The sequence below is a fragment of the Dreissena polymorpha genome, chromosome 10 (genome assembly GCF_020536995.1).
Source record: "Dreissena polymorpha isolate Duluth1 chromosome 10, UMN_Dpol_1.0, whole genome shotgun sequence".
Classification (NCBI taxonomy): domain Eukaryota; kingdom Metazoa; phylum Mollusca; class Bivalvia; order Myida; family Dreissenidae; genus Dreissena; species Dreissena polymorpha.
The window spans coordinates 14,590,478-14,611,830 of NC_068364.1; the positions used below are offsets into that span (position 1 = coordinate 14,590,478).

Sequence of the window (21,353 nt, forward strand, 5' to 3'; positions counted from 1 at the left end):
TAACAGTAACATTATAAACAAGAGATTGCCAAGCAATAATGTCCCCTACTGGTGAAACTCCACCCTTGTCAGTAATTTTTTTTGTTTGTTTTATATTTGTTGCCATAGCATACACAATTTTTTGATGTAGGAACAAAATGAATTGACGTGCATAATCTCCATATTGCCATCTGTCCATGTTTCAAGTTTCATGAAAAAATATGAAGAACTTTTAAAGTTATCGCTGGATCCAGAAAAGTGTGACGGACAGACTGACACACGGAGCGCAAACCATAAGTCCCCTCCGGTTTGACCGGTAGGGGACAATTAAAACACAAACAATCCCAGTTTGTCTATACATATATTACTATTTTATTTACATTTTTCAATTTTTCATATCTTCCAAAACATTAACATGGCATATGACAACAGCAGGTGTACTCCAGACACACTCATACAGACAACAGTTGTACATCCGAGGCTGTGGAATTGTTCGTAGTCTGATAAATCAGGAACAACAACTCGGCTCCAATCATTCATAAAGCGATCACTTGTACAATTGATGAAATACTGAAATGAAATTTACAGGCAATATAAGTATCAGCACAAATGAAAGTTATTGTAAATTTATGAGAAATGAAAACAAAGAGTACTGTAATAAACTAGTAATGACATTTCTTGAAATTACTGACCCTTGCCTTTGTAGAGAATTTACAAGTTCTTTATCGTACAATATCATTCTGCAAAATTTAACTATTGACAGATCACAAATGCCATGAAATCTCAACACAATTTAGTTAATCAAAGGCCTGAATTGCAATTAAAAAATCCAGATCTAAACAACTTAAAAACATATATCGACAAATAATTTAGTAATGAAAATTGGATGCATGACTGACGTCTGCCAACCAACCATGGAAAAATGGTGTTCTTAAAAGCTCACCCTGTTATATGGGTCTCAAAATATTTACTTGAGTTTTTTACAGAGGTATTCAAAAAAAATTACCAAGGTATTCAAAATTTGTGGGTGAGCTTTTGTCTGCCCCACTAAATTTTATGATTTCACAGAGCGCAGGTAATTTCTTAATATAAAACCTACCTTTTTAAGGATTTCCTGCTAAACATAGATTCCAACCCACAAGAGAAGGAAGAGAACTCCAAATCCCATGAAGACAGAGGCTACAAGCGACACTATGAGCTCCTTTAAGACGTCTCTTGTAAATTTGTTGGATGTTACCTCATATCTGTCATGAAGGTTAAGGATAGTAAACCAACATTAAACAAGAGCTGTGTTTCTGATACAAAATGCCCCCTATTGCGCCGCTTTGAAGCCATATATTTGACCTTTGATCTTGAAGAATGACCTTGACCTTTCACCACTCAAAATGTGCAGCTCCATGAGACACACATGCATACCAAATATCAAGTTGCTATCTTCAATATTTCAAAAGTTATGACCAAGGATTAAGTTTTGGGACACACACAATTAATTAATGAATGACAGACAGACAGGCTAAAAACAATATAAACCCGATCATTCGATCTGAGGGCATAAAAAGGGAGCCACAGGCCCTAAGGCAATCACCTGGGACCTAAAGGAACTAATCTGTTCTGAGAAGGTAGTGTTCATTATGTTACACAATTAAAATGTCAAAACACTTGGCAGGTATATTACACCCAACAAGAATTTTCGTACACAGCTCACAAATGAGAACATAAGCGATTGCTATAGTGTTCAAATGGTTTTAATTTAACCACATAAGGAAAACTGCTCTGCTTCATGGAGGCTATGTTTTTCAATGGACTGAAATGGTTTCTTACTCAGTAGAGGAATCATTAAACCAATATTTCATGTATATTGGGCAACAAATGTGGCCTCAAGAGTGTTCAGAAGCTTCATTGTTAAACAAGACCAAGTTACACACTTGGTTTATATATCATGAGGAAATAGGTACTGACCAGTTTATAAAGATATGCAACAAATTAAAAATGTGGAATTTTATCACTTCATTTTTTCCCCATTAATTTCACATACCCTTGTCCGTATATGATCTAACTTGACTCAATTTCAAACACGGTTGGCACATCATAGGGAAACTATTCTGAGCAATTTTGTATACAGATTGGGGAACAAATGTGGAATAATTTGACATTGTGACCTAGTTTTTGATGTCACAAGACCCAGTTTAGAAATCTGCCATACATGTATGTTTTCCAACCTTGGATGAAATGTCATGGGCATAAATGATTTGAGCAAGTTTCATGATAGCACAGCAAAAAATGAAACTTTCAAAGTGTTCACAAGTTTTTTTAAAGTTGACCTTGTGATCAAGGTTTTGACCCAAATAACCCAGTTTTTAATGCAGATACCTTTGGGGGAAATGTTCTTACCAAGTTTCATGAAGATAAATTATAAAATGAGTCTTGAAAAGGTACAATGTAAATGTCTCACAATTGAAAATCAGTAAACATAAAAGCTTGACATTGTGCTCAGCTAAGCAGCAAATGAGGCAATTGTTGGAAAAGTTGAAACTACAGGAGCAAAAACTGAACTAGTGACCTGAAAATCAATAGGGGTCATCTGCCAGTCATGATCAATGTACCTATGAAGTTTCATGATCCTAGGCCTAATTTTTCTTGAGTTATCATCAGGAAACAGTTTTACTGTTTCGAGTCACTGTGACCTTGACCTTTGACCTAGTGACCTGAAAACTTATAGGGGTTATCTGCCAGTCATGATCAATGAACATATGAAGTTTCATGATCCTAGGTGTAAGCATTCTTGAGTTATCATCAGGAAACCATTTTACTGTTTCGAGTCACCTTGACCTTTGACCTAGTGACCTGAAAATTAATAGGGGTCATCTGCCAGTCATGATCAATGTTCCTATGAAGTTTCATGCTCCTAGGCGTAAGCATTCTTGAGTTATCATCTGGAAACCATTTTACTGTTTCGAGTCACTTTGACCTTGACCTTTGACCTAGTGACCTGAAAATCAATAGGGGTCATCTGCCAGTCATGATCAATGTACCTATGAAGTTTCATGATTCTAGGCGTAAGCATTCTTGAGTTATCATCCGGAAACCATTTTACTGTTTCGAGTCACTGTGACCTTGACCTTTGACCTAGTGACCTGAAAATCAACAGGGGTCATCTGCCAGTCATGATCAATGTTCCTATGAAATTTCATGATCCTAGGCGTAAGCATTCTTGAGTTATCATCAAGAAACCATTTTACTATTTCGGGTCACTGTGACCTTGACCTTTGATCTAGTGACCTGAAAATCAATAGGGGTCATCTGCCAGTCATGATCAATGTACCTATGAAGTTTCATGATCCAAGGCCTAAGCATTCTTGAGTTATCAACCGGAAACCATTTTACTATTTCGAGTCACTGTGACCTTGACCTTTGACCTAGTGACCTGATAATCAATAGGGGTCATCTGACAGTCATGATCAATGTACCTATGAAGTTTCATGATCCTAGGCCTAAGCGTTTTTGAGTTATCATCCAGAAACCATCTGGTGGACAGACCGACGAAGGGGGGCAAAATAAACATGATATTGGTATCAAATATATAAGTATTTCACTACTGATATTATTAAATATCTTATAAGCCAAGATGCCTGCCTCAGAACAAGTTTATCAGGAATTACCTCTGGCAATTTATATCAAACAAGGGACAAAATTGTCACAAAACCAGGTTTTCATTGTGAAAAAAAATCTGATAAAGGGAGAAAACTCAAACTGAACTTTTGAAATGAACAAACAAAATTAACCCCCTTTGTAAGTTTGTTTAAAAAAAAATAATCTATTTTTAGTCGTGGCGACCTTGACATTGGAGATATTGACGTGATTCTTTCGTGCGACACACTGTACCATGATGGTGAACAAATGTGCCAAATGATTTTAAAATCTCACAATGAATGACATAGTTATGGCCAGGACAAGCTCATTTATGGCCATTTTTGACCTTTGAACTCAAAGTGTGACCTTGACCTTGGAGATATCGACGTCATTATTTTGCGCGACACACCGTCCAATGATGGTGAACAAATGTGCCAAATGATTTTAAAATCTGACAATGAACGACAAAGTTATGGCCCGGACAAGCTTGTTCCGTCCGCCCGCCAGCCAGCCGGCCAGCCAGCCAGCCAGCCAGCCAGCCCGCCCGCATTCGCCAATCTAATAACCAGTTTTTTCCTTCGGAAAACCTGGTTAATAATCCTTAATAAAAAAAGTCAAACATTAAACAAGGGCTGTTTGTAAAGCATGCATGCCCCCCATATGGGCTGTCAGTTGTAGTGGCAGCCATTGTGTGAATACGTTTTTTTTCACTGTGACCTTGACCTTTGACCTAGTGAGCTGAAAATCAATAGGGGTCATCTGCCAGTCATGATCAATGTACCCATGAAGTTTCATGATCCAAGGCCTAATTATTCTTGAGTTATCATCAGGAAACCATTTTACTGTTTCGAGTCACTGTGACCTTGACCTTTGACCTAGTGACCTGAAAATCAATAGGGATCATCTGCCAGTCATGATCAATGTACCTATGAAGTTTCATGATTCTAGGCGTAAGCATTCTTGAGTTATCATCCGAAAACCATTTTACTGTTTCGAGTCACTGTGACCTTGACCTTTGACCTAGTGACCTGAAAATCAACAGGGGTCATCTGCCAGTCATGATCAATGTTCCTATGAAGTTTCATGATCCTAGGCGTAAGCATTCTTGTGTTATCATCCAGAAACCGTTTTACTATTTCGGGTCACTGTGACCTTGACCTTTTACCTAGTGACCTGAAAATCAATAGGGGTCATCTGCCAGTCATGATCAATGTACCTATGAAGTTTCATGATCCAAGGCCTAAGCATTCTTTAGTTATCAACCAGAAACCATTTTACTATTTCGAGTCACTGTGACCTTGACCTTTGACCTAGTGACCTGAAAATAGGGGTCATCTGCCAGTCATGATCAATGTACCTATGAAGTTTCATGATCCTAGGCAGGGTTCAACATTAACTTTTTTTACAGGAAGACTGTCGGACCAGCTCCTCTTAAAATGTACTAGCCCGAACCTGAAGTCTACTAGACAATAAATGACATAGCAAATGAACCCAATTGTGTCATGTAACTGTTTAATCAGAATTTATCAGTTAATTATCAGTGAACACCAGATTTTTTTATGCATAGAGTAAAACAATAAAATAACCCTTTTTTGCTTTTCTTCGTCAAATTCAAGCCATGGGAACTGACTCGATTTTCCATCTAGGATAAAATTGACGTTTTTGTGTTTCTTCATATTTATGTTTTGTGTCAGTTAAGTGTCGGACTCTTTTTTATTAACTGATTTGTCGGACAAAAATCCGAACTTAAACAAAGCCATTCTTTAAATTACATTATCTTGTCTGCTACGCAAAAATGTTTACATTGACGATACCTATTTTCGATAGAAGTCGTAAAATCATGCTCTACAGTTTTACGACACTGCAGAAAATCATTAATATTCATGACAACTTGACCAATTGAAACAAGCAATTTCTGCAGGAAGCTCTCCTTTGCGTCTTAAAATAGTGATGAATCATGTGAATGCTCCACGTTTATTTAAATACACTAGTTTTGTTTTAATGTAAATACAAGAGTAATTTTACACATTAAAAGTACAGGTTTTCACAGCAGTTATTTATAGTTTTATGAATCAGTATAGATTTTTTTTTATATTTATTTACGACCAGTCGGACAAGCTAGCCCGCAGTTTTACTAGCCCGACCACCTTATCTTACTAGACAATGTCTGTCGGACGTGCCTTAGTGTTGAACCCTGCTAGGCCTAAGCATTCTTGAGTTATCATCCGGAAACCATTTTACTATTTCAAGTCACTGTGACCGTGACCTTTGACCTAGTGACCTAAAAAGGGGTCATCTGCGAGTCATGATCAATGTACCTATGAAGTTTCATGATCCTAGGCCTAAGCATTCTTGAGTTATCATCCGGAAACCATTTTACTATTTCGAGTCACTGTGACCTTGACCTTTGACCTAGTGACCTGAAAATCAATAGGGGTCATCTGCTAGTCATGATCAATGTACCTATAAAGTTTCATGATCCTAGGCCTAAGCGTTCTTGAGTTATCATCCGGAAACCATCTGGTGAACGGATTGACGGACGGACCGACTCACCGACATGTGCAAAACAATATACCCCCTCTGCTTCGAAGGGGGGCATAATAAGCAATAAATAACTATGTTATAACAACCTTTATAATTAAAAAAGCTTAAAATGTGTAACTTAATAACAATCTAAGATTATCTGATTCGTGTTGCTTTTTCTCATGAAATGTTACTGTGTAAGGATACACAAAGAACCAGGCCATAAAGAAGATTCCAATTCCAAGAAGTACGACTGTCAGATGTGGAAACACGGCCGGGTTGATCGGGCTAACGTAGCGAGCCATCTGATCAACTGAGAGCGTCTGAAATGAAACAAATACTGTGTAGGGATTTAAAATAAAATATTTGTAGTACATGGTGTTTTTGTAATGCACAAAAGGTTAATGAAACCATGAGGCCTTAAATAAATATCAGGTCCCTGTGGTGTAATGGATATGGTGCCTAATGACCGGGAGGTCACGGGTTTGATCCCCATTGTGGGAACGTTCTTTAGATCTCCCCCAAAGACAACAAGTACTGGTTCTAGGCCCAGGAAACGGACTCGAGAGTGCAGGGCTCGACATTAACGGTAGTCAGACTGTCCGGGACAACCAAATTGTTAGTCCGGACAAGTAAAAAAAAAATTTGCTAGTCCCACGGGACAAGTGGTCGTTATATTTTAATAGTTACTTAGAAAAATGCCTTTAAATCCGTTATTTCTGTGGAGTTACAACAAAACTTTTTCGATTATATTTTGTTTGCGTTTAAACGACAAAGCGCGAGATATTCCGATAGTTCCATGTGATACTACACCGTACTGTTCACAAGGGAAGCAACCCTTAACATTGTTATTTTTCTTTGCCAAGATAACAAGAATATTCTCCTTTGTAAAGAAGTAAAGAATATGCATTTTACGACATCGGTACACACACCGATCTTACAGACAATTAATGTAGAGGCGTCATCTGATTCTCTATGTATACAATGATTTTACGACATCATTCCCATTTGTGGTTTGTTTTCGTTAGTACAATGTCGTCTGCTTAAATATGTCTTATCTACTTTCCTTTGGTTTTTCGTCTTCAAAATCACAAGTTTTTGTCAGGTATGTACAATGTTTAAAATGTGTAAAAATCAAGAATCTCGAGTTTTCCTGTTGTATTGAAATTGCCTACAATTATGTTAACATGTATTTTGAACGATTTAAGTCTTTATGATTTGAGGATTTTGTATTATTTCGTTATTTTGCAAAGTACTGAGCAGAATAAGATATAATGGTCAGGACAAGTTGCTTTTTTGTCGGGACAAGTTAAATTTTGGTCTACTTGTCCGACCGGACAAGTGGCTTCAAAAGTTAATGTCGAGCCCTGGAGCGTTTCAATAAGCCTTAGGCTTTCGATGCAATCGAGCTAAAATAAATAGGTTTAAACTAAAACTAAATAACTATCCAGTACATGTTTTTGGAAATCTGACCCTACCTAGTGAAACCCACAGAAACTTTTGTGTAAGGCGTAACAAAAATAATTGTTTGTTTCCGGTGGCCCGACCCTACCTAATTTTTTGCTGCCAGTCCTAATCTTTTTTGAGCCTAAAATTCGAAAAAAATCGGACCGCGTATTTTTCGGCAACGGTCAATAAACTTGTCAAACTTGTCTACGTTATCCGCATATCATTTTTATTGTTATTGAAGCGCATGTGGTAGCTGGCCAATCAGCAATGAGTTTGCTCACACATGCGCAGACACTGTACACTTGGAATACACACTCAGTTGATCATGTCGTCTGCCAACAATATAGCGTCGTATTTAAAGATTAGCAAATCAAAAGAAGCGTACCAATAAATAAATTATTTCTAAGCTTATTACTTAACACCTTTCTCCCGACTATCGATCTGATTTAAAGGATGATAATTAAATAATTAGTTCTATTTCGACGATGTTGCAACTTTTTGCCGATTATCGTTTGAAATTAAAAGGTGATAATTAAGTTGTTTTTTACCCACAAAAAATGCTATTGTAAAGCAATATGGCAACCAAATCAAGAATTTGGTATATTTGCTAGGTTTTGCAATGTCTGCAGTCAAACAATATGCACATTTTACTTAATGTGGCAAACGTGTACAATTTTTCGGACTGTCGTTTTCGGATACATTATTTTTCGTCGATTTTAATTTATTTTCGAAGTTCTTTATAGAAGAAATAGAATGACGAATGCACATGCGGTGATACGGACGGTGTGGTTTATAATATTTTAAATTGTATTCACCTGAAAATACAATTGAAAAGACTATAAAAAAAAGAACAATTAGTAAAGGCTCTGGATGGGGTGGTGGATCTGCCCTTTATTCCTGTTGGATTCCTGCGGCTGCGGTTCCAAGACCCTCGGCCTAATTTTCAGGATTTCAAATTTGGATCAATCGACACCCCTATTAAATGTTCATCTATAAAATAACTTATGTTTGTACGTTGACAAGTACCATACTAATTATTTCTATATAGAAAAATGTATGTTACATTATGATATGTGATATGCCCTTGTTGTCATTAAAAGAATATAAACAAGTTGATAGTAAATGTATATATAATTATTTCAAAACCAGTTTTCGCGCATCGAAAAACAAAAACCTGGTCGGCTCAAAGAAATTTTGGGACAGCGCTAGCCCTGGTAGATAGACCTCACGACACCAGTACATAATATAATCTGAAAATGTGGTCCATTGGAAGCATAAACTGCATCCAAGAAGTATAATAGCACACCCAGTTTAATTGGGTCTGTTCATGGTGATAATGTTACATGCAACACCACTCGCGTCCCCCAAGCATGGCTTTTGAGCTATTTAATATATTATAAATAATATAATATATGCTCCATGATTCCGAAGGAACGGAAAGTATAACAACACTGAATCCCTATAGACACTGAGGGTCAAGCTTACTGCGACTTTAGTTATGCCTTTATTGGTAATAAAATGGACTATTAAAGCGGCTGCCAGAAGTCAACATTAAACTCGGAAATAAGGAAAGCAGCCGCCAACAAATACAAAATTAATGAACAGCAAGTTTTTATTTCATTAAAGCATTTAAATTAAGCCATATTGCATTACATATATCATCAAATTTATTGTACATACAGTTGTCACAAAAAAATGAGAAGAAGATGCACCATGTACGACATTTTCTAAAAAAAAAATATTTTTAAAAATAAAATTATTTGCCTTCCTACCTACCCTAATTTTTTAGGCCATGTCAGTGGAAACAAACATATTTTTTTGTTAGGCCTAACTACTCAATAGATTTGGGAATGCAGTTGGCGATAAAAAAATTTCTAGAGTTGCCATCAAAAGACATGGGGCAAATCTATTGGTTAGCAGATGTAGTCTGATACATACGATTTTACGATGCCCATGAGTCAATATTCCAGGACAATGCAGAAAAGGAAAATTAAAACAATTGAAGTAACAAATAAAAATATATAAGTACGGATGAGGAAAACCTTGTATTCATCAATGACATTAGAAAATACGATTTAGTAACAAACAACAGATAATTAATTTACCAAGTAAAAGTTTGTCTCTGAAAAGAAACTAAGAACAAAGAAAATAAACAAATCATTTTACAAGAATATTGTTTGTATGCAAATGGTAAATGGCAAACAGGGTTATTTAAATGTTAGTGGAAATGTGTATTGTCAGATTCACATGCAAATTCTGCTTTATTATATGTTTGTCATGTGACACAGTCAACAGTAAATGCAAGTTATTTGTTAGTCGTAGAATATGTAAGTTAGAAGAGCTTGACTAGTGTAAGAACTGTTCCTGAGTTTGGATAAAATACAAATTAAAGAAAAGCAAATATGTTGTCGCTTTTTACACAAAAGTAAAGCTGCAGTAAAATCAGGTGCATAATCAAATAGTGCATTACGAATTTGTAACAGATTTTCGCGATACACATCAACTTTCATGCACTACCAGACTACGAACACATTAAAGGGCATGGTAAAGAAGACAAAACGCTATTTTGAAAACTAAAGTCGTCAAACCTACGATGAAATAAATGATTGGAGGTATGCACGTAAGTGCGGACTACGCAACGCGAAATTGATAGAAATGTCAAAACGGAAGCTTTGGTTTGTCATACGTGGCGACACTTTTTGTTAATTTGTGCCAATTTAAAACATTTTAACAACTGAAAAACACATGCCATAGCGTAAAGCCTTAGAATAACAATAAGTATATTACATCTCGAACAAATTGTACAGGAGCTTTTTACATCTTCAAACAAAAAAAGTTTGAGAAATTGCCGGCTTACCATTTTCAATATGTCGAGTAACCGGAACTTGCTGTTGTGACCACTGCGCATGCTCAGAACGGACTAGTCCACTTTAAATCAAGGAGGACCTGTTGATTTGTTTTGGTTTGTTCTAATTATCATTATAATAGTTTGATGTTATAAAGTTGATAAGCTGATTATAATTTTATTCATTATTTATTTGACATGAAAATGAGTAACATTCAATACTACTTAAGCGTTTTTTTATCTACCATTGAAATGAACTATTCCAACGTTGTGTACTAGCACTTTAGCGGCAAACTTCAATCGTGCGCCTAATGCAGTGCACGTGTAATTTGGATTAATTAAAACATAGCTGTGTGACAGCAAATAAAGTGAAGCGGTTTTCGCATGCTAATCAATCATTTAAAAATCCACTTGAAATGTAGATATGTTTAAATAAATTTTCACACTAAATGATTTGTTATTACACTTTGTTTGTTATTGGAAATATTAAAATCAATATATCTACATGTCTGCAAATACACTGAGCCCCTTGAGTAGGGGCTATGGCTCATGGACAGCAGGATATGTGGACCCTTATTTTACAGGAAAAGGGGTAAGTTAAGTGTTATTTTGTCTATAGATAAGTATGTTTATATAATTTTAGTGTCTTAAAGTTAAGAATCTATAGAATTATATTAAATTAAAAAAAAAGAATTTAAGAAGAAATAATCAACGAATTAAAAGAAATGAAGTAGCTTTATTGGAAGGAAATGAATAAACAGAGTTAATATTTAGAGGTATTATGATACTAAATTGTCATATGTAGCATATTTTAAGTGTCATTTAAATATAATGACCAGAAAAGGGTGAAAAGCTATTATTGTGTGTACATTTTTTATTTTTCTTATGAAAGTACACAATGAACACTGATCAACTTTAACTGGTCACTAGATAAAGTGAACATTAAATGCATACAAGAAAACACAAAGCAACTGAAAATATTATATTTAGCAAAGCCAAATTAATTACCAGTTGTTAATGATAATTTGGATAGAAAAATATCATTCATCACACGCAGTCTACATTGTAATTAGACTAACCCTTGAAATCTTAGGTCACAAAATGAGTACTTGGGTTATAATGAATCAGTGATTCTGGTAAATCTTATTATGAAATATTAACATTGATATAATACCATGTAATTTTTTAAATTTAGTTTTGAGAAAAATAAAAAAATACACAAGAAATCATTTTTTATTTAATTTAATTTAAAGACTACTGAACTTTAAAATGTGTTTATATAACGGGGATTATTTTGGTATAAAAGAAGGTAGCTGATTCAATAAAAGATTTGAAAGTCAGTGAAATGTGTTATGCATTCCATTGACAGTCTTAATGGATTAGCAATGGTAGACTTAAGTATTTTTGAAAACTAAACCTGTATAGAGCTATTTAGCGCATTATTGAAAAGACCGTATGAAAGGGCGTCTTTTTCAGTGTATTGGTATTTTGATAGGGTTTTGCTTTTATTTGCGACACCAGACAACCATATTGGATTATTGAATTGAATCACACATTGTTTGCTAATCAATTTGTTATGTCCTTATTACATGTACATGTCAATGTAATGAATTAGAAACTAAATTTTAACAATGCTATGAATATACAATAAGTTTACCAAACACTGATTGTTCAAATATCTGTAAATTTAATTGCCTTTTTACCTATTGAACTTTTATATTTTCATTAATTCGAAATACAAATTGAATCTTTTGTTATACCAATAATGGGCATTTCTGTAATACGCGTGTTACCATGTCCAAGTTTCCTTTTCCCAATATAATTATTAATACTCCTATTATCAGAAGTACTGCTGAATATTGACTTTGTACCTGAAAAATACCTCCCAGTTCTATATTCTATGCTTGTTTTTTTAAATCCCTGCTAAACGTAATTTGGATAGAATTGTGCACTTTATATAACAGTATCTCAAAAACAAATAAAATAAATAAAAAGTACTTTTAACTTAAACTGTGTGTCTCTAGGCTAGTTTTCAGCAAAAAAGAAACTCATTTTAAATATTTATGTCTTGAAATAATACATGACCAAATTGATTGTATATCTTTTCAACAGGCTATGAAATGTGCATGTTTCTTAAATGATGATGATGTTACCTGTAGCAATTTTTATTTGCTAAACAATAATTATTTTATTAGTATATATTTTTTATGGAAGGACGGAAGTTGTTTTTTTAAACATTATTACACATGCTTAAACTAATATTGCATGTAACAGTGGGTCAATTAATGGTTTGCAAAATGTACATAAAAAATTGCATGCAACATATACATGTACATGTATAATACTATATTATAATATTAATCCTAAATATTGCTTAGACTTGCAAAGCTTATGGATATGGAACAATTCAGTATCATAATATTTATAATAATAAACTATAATTTACTGACTGAACACTGAAACAATAGAAATTGAAAATACATAATTACTTGTTATATTTATTAATAAATGCATTATGAAATATGAATGTATAATTATTTACATGAGATATAATAATATGCTTTGCATATTTTAATTATAAAACCAAGTTTTAATCTATGATATGTTGTGTGCCATTGTAATAAAAGAATGAGTGAACTTATTTGAACTAATTTGAACTTTGAGGAATAATAAACACATTTTTGTATGTGGTTTCATTTACCAACCATGCACATTTTGTTCACTATTCGATGCAGCTAAAATTGTGCCTCACTGTACTCAAATTACCAACTTATCAGAAAATTACTTTATAGTGGGTGTACACCAAAGTCTATAAAATACATGTATGATTTCCAATATTTCCTTATTATTACCAAAACAGTGTCTACAGGTAAGACAACACATAATTTATAGAAAAAAAAGAATAACACAAAATTCTAACATGACTCTCAATTAGTTGTCTACAACATTCAATTGCAAAGTTTGACTCATATTTCTATGCCCCCAGATCAAATGATCGGGTGTTTATTGTTTTTGGTCTGTCTGTCTGTCATTCTGTCCCAAAAGTTTAACCTTGGTCATAACTTTTGCATTATTGAAGATAGCAACTTGATATTGGGTATGCATGTGTATCTCATGGAGCTGCACATTTTGAGTGGTGAAGAGTCAAGGTCAAGGGCATCCTTTAAGGTCAAAGGTAAAAAATATGGCTTCAAACTTCAAAGCGGCGCATTAGGGGGCATTGTGTTTCTGACAATCACATCTTTTGTTACCTTTTGACTTTCAGATTTTTAGAATATATTTTAATATGAATTTGTAAAGAAATTCTAATAGACAAAGAAAAAACAGTCCAACACAAAGTCTGAATTACACTCAGAAAGGCTCTCAGCCTACAGTGTTAACTTTGCTTTTTTTTAATTAAAAGAAAACCCAGAAATCATTCTTCAATCTTCAATACTCTTACAAGGAAATATTAATAAGAGTGTAATTTATTTGTTTATGCTATTGTGTATTCAAGGGTTACTAGACAAAGATCGATAAATGTGATGTAACTACTAGACCAACACATGCAATACACTTTTCTGTTGTTGTTTATGGGCCTATAAAACAGTTGAAACTCTGGCAAACTATTGAATAAAATTGCTTTAATTTGTTGTTAACAGTATGAAGAAAACAACAAACTGGTAACCATTTGGAATTCTTTTAAAATAACATAGTTGTTTTAATACATGTGTATCTCTGAAACTGGAGCCAGGTTCTAACTGACTAAAATCCAGGAATTGGTTTTGTTATCTAACACTTTTGAACTAACATCTTATAATAATTAGACATTTACATTGTATTTTGAATTTGTTTATAAAAAAAAATCACATTATTGCATTATTGAAAAGACTGTATGAAAGGGCGTCTTTTTCAGTGTATTGGTATTTTAATAGGGTTTTGCTTTTATTTGCGACACCAGACAACCATATTGGATTATTGAATTGAATCACACATTGTTTGCTAATTAATTTGTGATGTCCTTATTGCATGTACATGTCAATGTAATGAATAAGAAACTAAATTTTAACAATGCTATGAATATACAATAAGTGTACCAAACACTGATTGCTCAAATATCTGTAAATTTAATTGCCATTTTACCTATTGAACTTTTATATTTTCAATAATTCGAAATACAAATTGAATCTTTTGTTATACCAATAAAGGACATTTCTGTAATACGCGTGTTACTATGTCCAAGTTTCCTTTTCCCAATATAATTATTAATACTCCTATTATCAGAAGTACTGCTGAATATTGACTTTGTACCTGAAAGATACCTTCCAGTTCTATATTCTTTGCTTGTTTTTTTAAATTACTGCTAAACGTAATTTGGATAGAATTGTGCACTTTATATAACAGTATCTCAAAAACAAATAAAATAAATAAAAAGTACTTTAACTTAAACTGTGTGTCACTAGGCTAGTTTTCAGCGAAAAGAAACTCATTTTAAATATTTATGTCTTGAAATAATAAATGACCAAATTTATTGTATATCATTTCAACAGGCTATGAAATGTGCATGTTTCTTAAATGATGATGATGTTACCTGTAGCCATTTTTATTTGCTAAACAATAATTATTTTATTATTATATATTTTTTTATGGAAGGACGGAAGTTGTTTTTTTAAACATTATTACACATGCTTAAACTAATATTGCATGTAACAGTGGGTCAATTGGTTTGCAAAATGTACATAAAAAAATTGCATGCAACATATACATGTACATATATAATACTATATTATAATATTTATCCTAAATATTGCTTAGAAATTAAATCTTATGGATATGGAACAATTCAGTATCATAATATTTATAATAATAAACTATAATTTACTGACTGAACACTGAAACAATAGAAATTGAAAATACATAATTACTTGTTATATTTATTAATAAATGCATTATGAAATATGAATGTATAATTATTTACACGAGATATAATAATATGCTTTGCATATTTTAATTATAAAACCAAGTTTTAATCTATGATATGTTGTGTGCCATTGTAATAAAAGAATGAGTGAACTTATTTGAACTAATTTGAACTTTGAGGAATAATAAACACATTTTTGTATGTGGTTTCATTTACCAACCATGCACATTTTGTTCACTATTCGATGCAGCTAAAATTGTGCCTCACTGTACTCAAATTACCAACTTATCAGAAAATTACTTTATAGTGGGTGTACACTTAAGTCTATTAAATACATGTATGATTTCCAATATTTCCTTATTATACACAAAACAGTGTCTACATGTAAGACAACACATAATTTATAGAAAAAAAGAATAACTCAAAATTCTAACATGACTCTCAATTAGTTGTCTACAACATTCAATTGCAAAGTTTGACTCCTATTTTTATGCCCCTGGATCAAATGATCGGGGGTTTATTGTTTTTGGCCTGTCTGTCTGTCATTCTGTCCCAAAAGATTAACCTTGGTCATAACTTTCGCATTATTGAAGATAGCAACTTGATATTGGGTATGCATGTGTATCTCATGGAGCTGCACATTTTGAGTGGGGAAAAGTCAAGGTCAAGGGCATCCTTCAAGGTCAAAGGTCAAATATATGGCTTTTAAGCGGCGCATTAGGGGGCATTGTGTTTCTGACAATCACATCTCTTGTAACCTTTTGACTTTCAGATTTTTAGAATATATTTTAACATGAATTTGTAAAGAAATTATAATAGACAAAGAAAAAACAGTCCAACACAAAATCTGACTTACACACAGAAAGGCTCTGAGTCTACAGTGTTAACTTTGCTTTTTTAGTTTTAAGAAATTACCCAGAAATCATTTTTGAATCTCCAATACTTTAACAAGGAAATATTAATAAGAGTGTAATTTATTTGTTTATACTATTGTGTATTCCAGGGTTACCAGACAAAGATCGATCAATGTGATGTAACTACTCGATCAATGTTATGTAGCTTCTCGGCTAACACATGCAATACACTTCTCTGTTGTTGTTTATGGGCCTAAAACAGTTGAAACTCCCAAACTATTGAACTATATAAAATTGTTTTAATTTGTTGTTAACAGTATGAAGAAAACAACAAACTGGTAACCATTTTGAATTCTTTTAAAATAACATAGTTGTTCTAATATCTCTGAAACTGGAGCCAGGTTCTAACTGACTAAAATCCAGGAATTGGTTTGCTTATCTAACACTTTTGAACTAACATCTTATAATAATTAGACATTTACATTGTATTTTGAGTTTGTTAAAAAAAAATCACAATGTTTTTACCTTAATTCTTTCACTTATTAACAGTTACTTTTTGGTGCTGCATGGCTGTATTTTAACATAAAGATTATTATAAGTTTCTTGTATTATTAACATGACCAATTAGCTGTATTGAACATTAAAACTTGTGTCGCAAGGTTGTGATGGACAATTTGTTTTCTGCCCTGAGACCGAGATTGATATGGGGAATTTGAATGTTCTTATGATCTATCCAAAGGCTGCAAGTACATGGCTCTTCCAACGAAACAGAATTGAGAGTGCTTCTAGAAACCTTATTGCTTTTAAAAACCTTCAAATTATTTCAAATTAATTCAAATTAATTAAAATAACCTACCTGGATAAAACCAGAAAAGCCTGCGAGTAACTCGCAGTCTCACAATGACTGTGGGTTAATGATGTTTGCTGCACATCAGTATCTGAGGGTTTATGATGTTTGCTGCTCATCAGTATCTGAGAGTTTATGATGTTTGCTGCTCATCAGTATCTGAGGGTTTAGGATGTTTGCTGCACATCAGTATCTGAGGGTTAATGATGTTTGCTGCTCATCAGTATCGGAGGGTTTATGATGTTTGCTGCTCTTCAGTATCTGTGGGTTTATGATGTTTGCTGCTCATCAGTATCTGAGGGTTTATGATGGTCGCTGCTCATCAGTATCTGAGGGTTTATGGTGTTTGCTGCTCATCAGTATCTGAGGGTTTATGGTGTTTGCTGCTCATCAGTATCTGAGGGTTTATGATGTTTGCTGCTCATCAGTATCTGAGGTTTAATGATGTTTGCTGCACATCAGTATCTGAGGTTTTATGATGTTTATTGCTCATCAGTATCTGAGGGTTTATGATGTTTGCTGCTCATCAGTATCTGAGGGTTCATGATGTTTGCTGCTCATCAGTATCTGAGGGTTTATGATGTTTGCTGCACATCAGTATCTGAGGATTTATGATGTTTGCTGCACATCAGTATCTGAGGGTTAATGATGTTTGCTGCACATCAGTATCTGAGGGTTTATGATGTTTGCTGCACATCAGTATCTGAGGGTTTATGATGTTTGCTGCTCATCAGTATCTGAGGATTAATGATGTTAGCTGCTCATCAGTATCTGAGTGTTTATGATGTTTGCTGCACATCAGTATCTGAGGGTTTATGATGTTTGCTGCACATCAGTATCTGAGGGTTTATGATGTTTGCTGCACATCAGTATCTGAGGGTTTATGATGTTTGCTGCACTTCAGTATATGAGGGTTAATGATGTTTGCTGCTCATCAGTATCTGAGGGTTTATGATGTTTGCTGCTCATCAGTATCTGAGGGTTTATGATGTTTGCTGCACATCAGTATCTGAGGGTTAATGATGTTTGCTGCTCATCAGTATCGGAGGGTTTATGATGTTTGCTGCTCATCAGTATCTGAGGGTTTATGATGTTTGCTGCTCTTCAGTATCTGTGGGTTTATGATGTTTGCTGCTCATCAGTATCTGAGGGTTTATGATGTTTGCTGCTCATCAGTATCTGAGGGTTTATGGTGTTTGCTGCTCATCAGTATCTAAGGGTTTATGATGTTTGCTGCTCATCAGTATCTGAGGGTTTAGGATGTTTGCTGCTCATCAGTATTTGAGGGTTTATGATGTTTGCTGCACATCAGTATCTGAGGGTTTATGATGTTTGCTGCTCATGAGTATCTAAGGGTTGGAAATAATGCCTTTACAACTTGAATTTATTTTAAAAAGGTCTTAAATTTAATTGGATATTCTGAGTGGCTACAAATGCGTCAAAATGCATATTTGAGTTGTGAAGGGTTTATTTTTCCGATTTCTCTTCCAGATATGATTTTAATTTGCTTTTTTACATGTACATAAATATACAATTATATTTATAAGAAATATATAAAAATGTAGTCAATTTGCGAAAACAAACTTAAAAAAGCCTATTTAAAAGCATATTAAGGCCAAATATATCAAGAAAGAGTGAAACAAATTCTGTGTATATCTCCTGTAGGACAGACACTCACCCTTTCCGGAGGTAGAGCAGGAGTCTCACATCCATGGCGTCACAGTCAGTACGCGGTCAGGACGCTCAACGTCCATGTCCTGGGTCCCGAGCCACAGATCTCGGGAACCGACCAACGATGGAATTCCCCTGCCTAAGACGCTTACTACGCGCACAGGGGCACTGCAGATCTACGTTGCCCCGGACGATTTACCGGATGAAGATTTACCGGCAGAAGGTTTGGAGTTGCAGCCAAAGTATGTGCAGATCAAACGTCCGTCCGGTAAGGAGCTGATTGATCTCAGTCTGAAGCTGGGAACCATCGAGCGACTCACTAAGTCTGTCCTGCAGTTCGGGGACCAGGTATGGAAATTGTGTAGGATAAAAGCTCACTTGGGTTTTCTCATTAGTTGGTTTTTTAGTTTTGAGTCTCAGTCAATATAAAGAAATGAAACTCCAGCTGCTGGAGCAGTATTGCATTCTCATTGTAAACAATTATTTAGTTCTTTATTTAAGGCAAGTGACCAATTGCCAAAACAGTACCCAACAGCACAATACGAAACAACATATTAATTAAACCGGTTTTAAAGCGCTCACCCTCACACTTGGCCCAGAATTATTTACGACACATATAAGTGTAAATAAATTTTACATCGTAGCATTGCAACTCAACCCTGAGATTGAGGAAGAATATGTGCATATGTTTGTGGTAGAGATTTGAGATTGTTTGTGAGCTGACTGGCATTCTCAACACTAAGCTGAGTGGAAACTCAAATCTTATCTTATCTTCTGAGTTGAGCTCAGTTATTGAGAATGTTCATGATACTGGGCCATTGTGTGGGGAAAATTGAGATTGATGTTGAACTGAGATCATTATTGAGATTGATGTTAAACTGAGATCATTAGATAGATTGATGTTGAACTGAGATCATTAGATAGATTGATGTTGAACTGAGATCATTAGATAGATTGATGTTGAACTGAGATCATTAGATAGATTGATGTTGAACTGAGATCATTAGATAGATTGATGTTGAACTGAGATCATTAGATAGATTGATGTTGAACTGAGATCATTATTGAGATTGATGTTGAACTGAGATCATTATTGAGATTGATGTTGAACTGAGATCATTAGATAGATTGATGTTGAACTGAGATCATTAGATAGATTGATGTTGAACTGAGATCATTAGATAGATTGATGTTGAACTGAGATCATTAGATAGATTGATGTTGAACTGATATCATTAGATAGATTGATGTTGAACTGAGATCATTAGATAGATTGATGTTGAACTGAGATCATTAGATAGATTGATGTTGAACTGAGATCATTAGATAGATTGATGTTGAACTGAGATCATTGGATAGATTGATGTTGAACTGAGATCATTAGATAGATTGATGTTGAACTGAGATCATTAGATAGATTGATGTTGAACTGAGATCAATAGATAGATTGATGTTGAACTGAGATCATTAGATAGATTGATGTTGAACTAAGATCATTAGATAGATTGATTTTGAACTGAGATCATTAGATAGATTGATGTTGAACTGAGATCATTAGATAATAAACCTCGCTCTGGGTAAACTGGGCATAATGCATGTGCGCACATAGGAGTCCTCACAGATTAGCACAGGTTAATTATGAGGATTGTCACATTCAACTTTAACTGGATTTTCCATAAGGAGATACTTTTTTGAATGAATAAAAAACAGAAAAGTGGAAAGTGTTGTCCCTGATAAGCCTGTGTAGCCTGCACTGGCTAATCTGGGACCAAATTTTACGCAAATGCATTAATTCAGGTTTGCTCAGAGAACGGCTCTTAGGCATAATTCCTTTTGAGATTTCATGAGATTTCATAAAATTTCAATTTTATTTTATAAATTCTTTATTTGTAGGACAACTTTGTTTTTATAGACATGCACTGTTAAGCTGTTTGTTTCTTGAAATATTTCTCAGCATGCTCTAAAGAGAAATCTTTATTTTTTTAATTGATCACATGTGTTTGTTGTTGTTTTTTCCAAGTATGAACAAATTGAAATGTATCTGGGATGTTAAAATACTGAAACACATTTATTTTGCTATAAAGAATGCATTTACAATTATGTAAATACGTATTTAAGTGGTAAAGCGTTAAAATTAGGGATGCAAGAGGTTAACTGATAAACCGGTTAACCTACCAAAACAACCAGTTCACCGGTTATATTTTTGGGAAAAGGTTAACCTTGAAAAAATACTGGTTTATGTTTTTTCATGGAATAAATTGTACGATTTTACTTATGCGCAGACATACTGCCAACTTGCGCTGGCTACCATGATCGTCGGATACCCACGACTAATTCATTTCGTTACTCTCCAGCATTAGATAAATGGAGAGTAACGGAATTGGTCGAAGGTGATTATCCCACGATGGCTGGCTACTAGTTAGAATAACATGCCGCACCATCGATGGTAATAAATAATGTGTCAACAATCAAAGTAACAAAGCAATATTAATCAATACCTTTGTGATAACAAATAGGACGTACGTTTTGATAACTGACACTATTGTTTTGTTTGACTCGCGAAAATTTAACTAGCGAACAGCAGGGAGTGGGAGCAATCGCGAAGACGCAATTGACACGTTTATTGAATTCACGATAAAAAACTGTTTATTTGAT

General features: G+C 34.2%; 1 protein-coding gene and 1 long non-coding RNA gene across 4 annotated transcripts in view; one reads left to right on the plus strand and one right to left on the minus strand.

The window, feature by feature from the left end:
* Window positions 1-1,175: 1,175 nt before the first annotated feature.
* On the minus strand, window positions 1,176-6,152 carry LOC127848887 (uncharacterized). The gene is made up of 2 exons (XR_008034802.1): window positions 5,928-6,152; window positions 1,176-4,825 (listed from the first exon to the last, which is right to left on the minus strand). It is a non-coding gene; the product is annotated as an uncharacterized LOC127848887 (long non-coding RNA).
* A 4,542-nt stretch (window positions 6,153-10,694) lies between these two features.
* LOC127848883 (myosin-11-like) overlaps window positions 10,695-21,353 on the plus strand; it is a 66,935-nt gene continuing 56,276 nt past the window's right edge. Inside the window, exons 1-3 of one of the 3 annotated variants that reach the window (XM_052381552.1) lie at window positions 10,695-11,018; window positions 16,498-16,518; window positions 18,693-19,046. In XM_052381552.1, coding sequence (XP_052237512.1) covers window positions 10,932-11,018; window positions 16,498-16,518; window positions 18,693-19,046 — 462 coding nt within the window. In that variant the 5' untranslated portion in view covers window positions 10,695-10,931. The remainder of the gene's footprint in view (window positions 11,019-16,497; window positions 16,519-18,692; window positions 19,047-21,353) is intronic. The other 2 variants (XM_052381551.1, XM_052381550.1) reach the window with 2 other exon arrangements.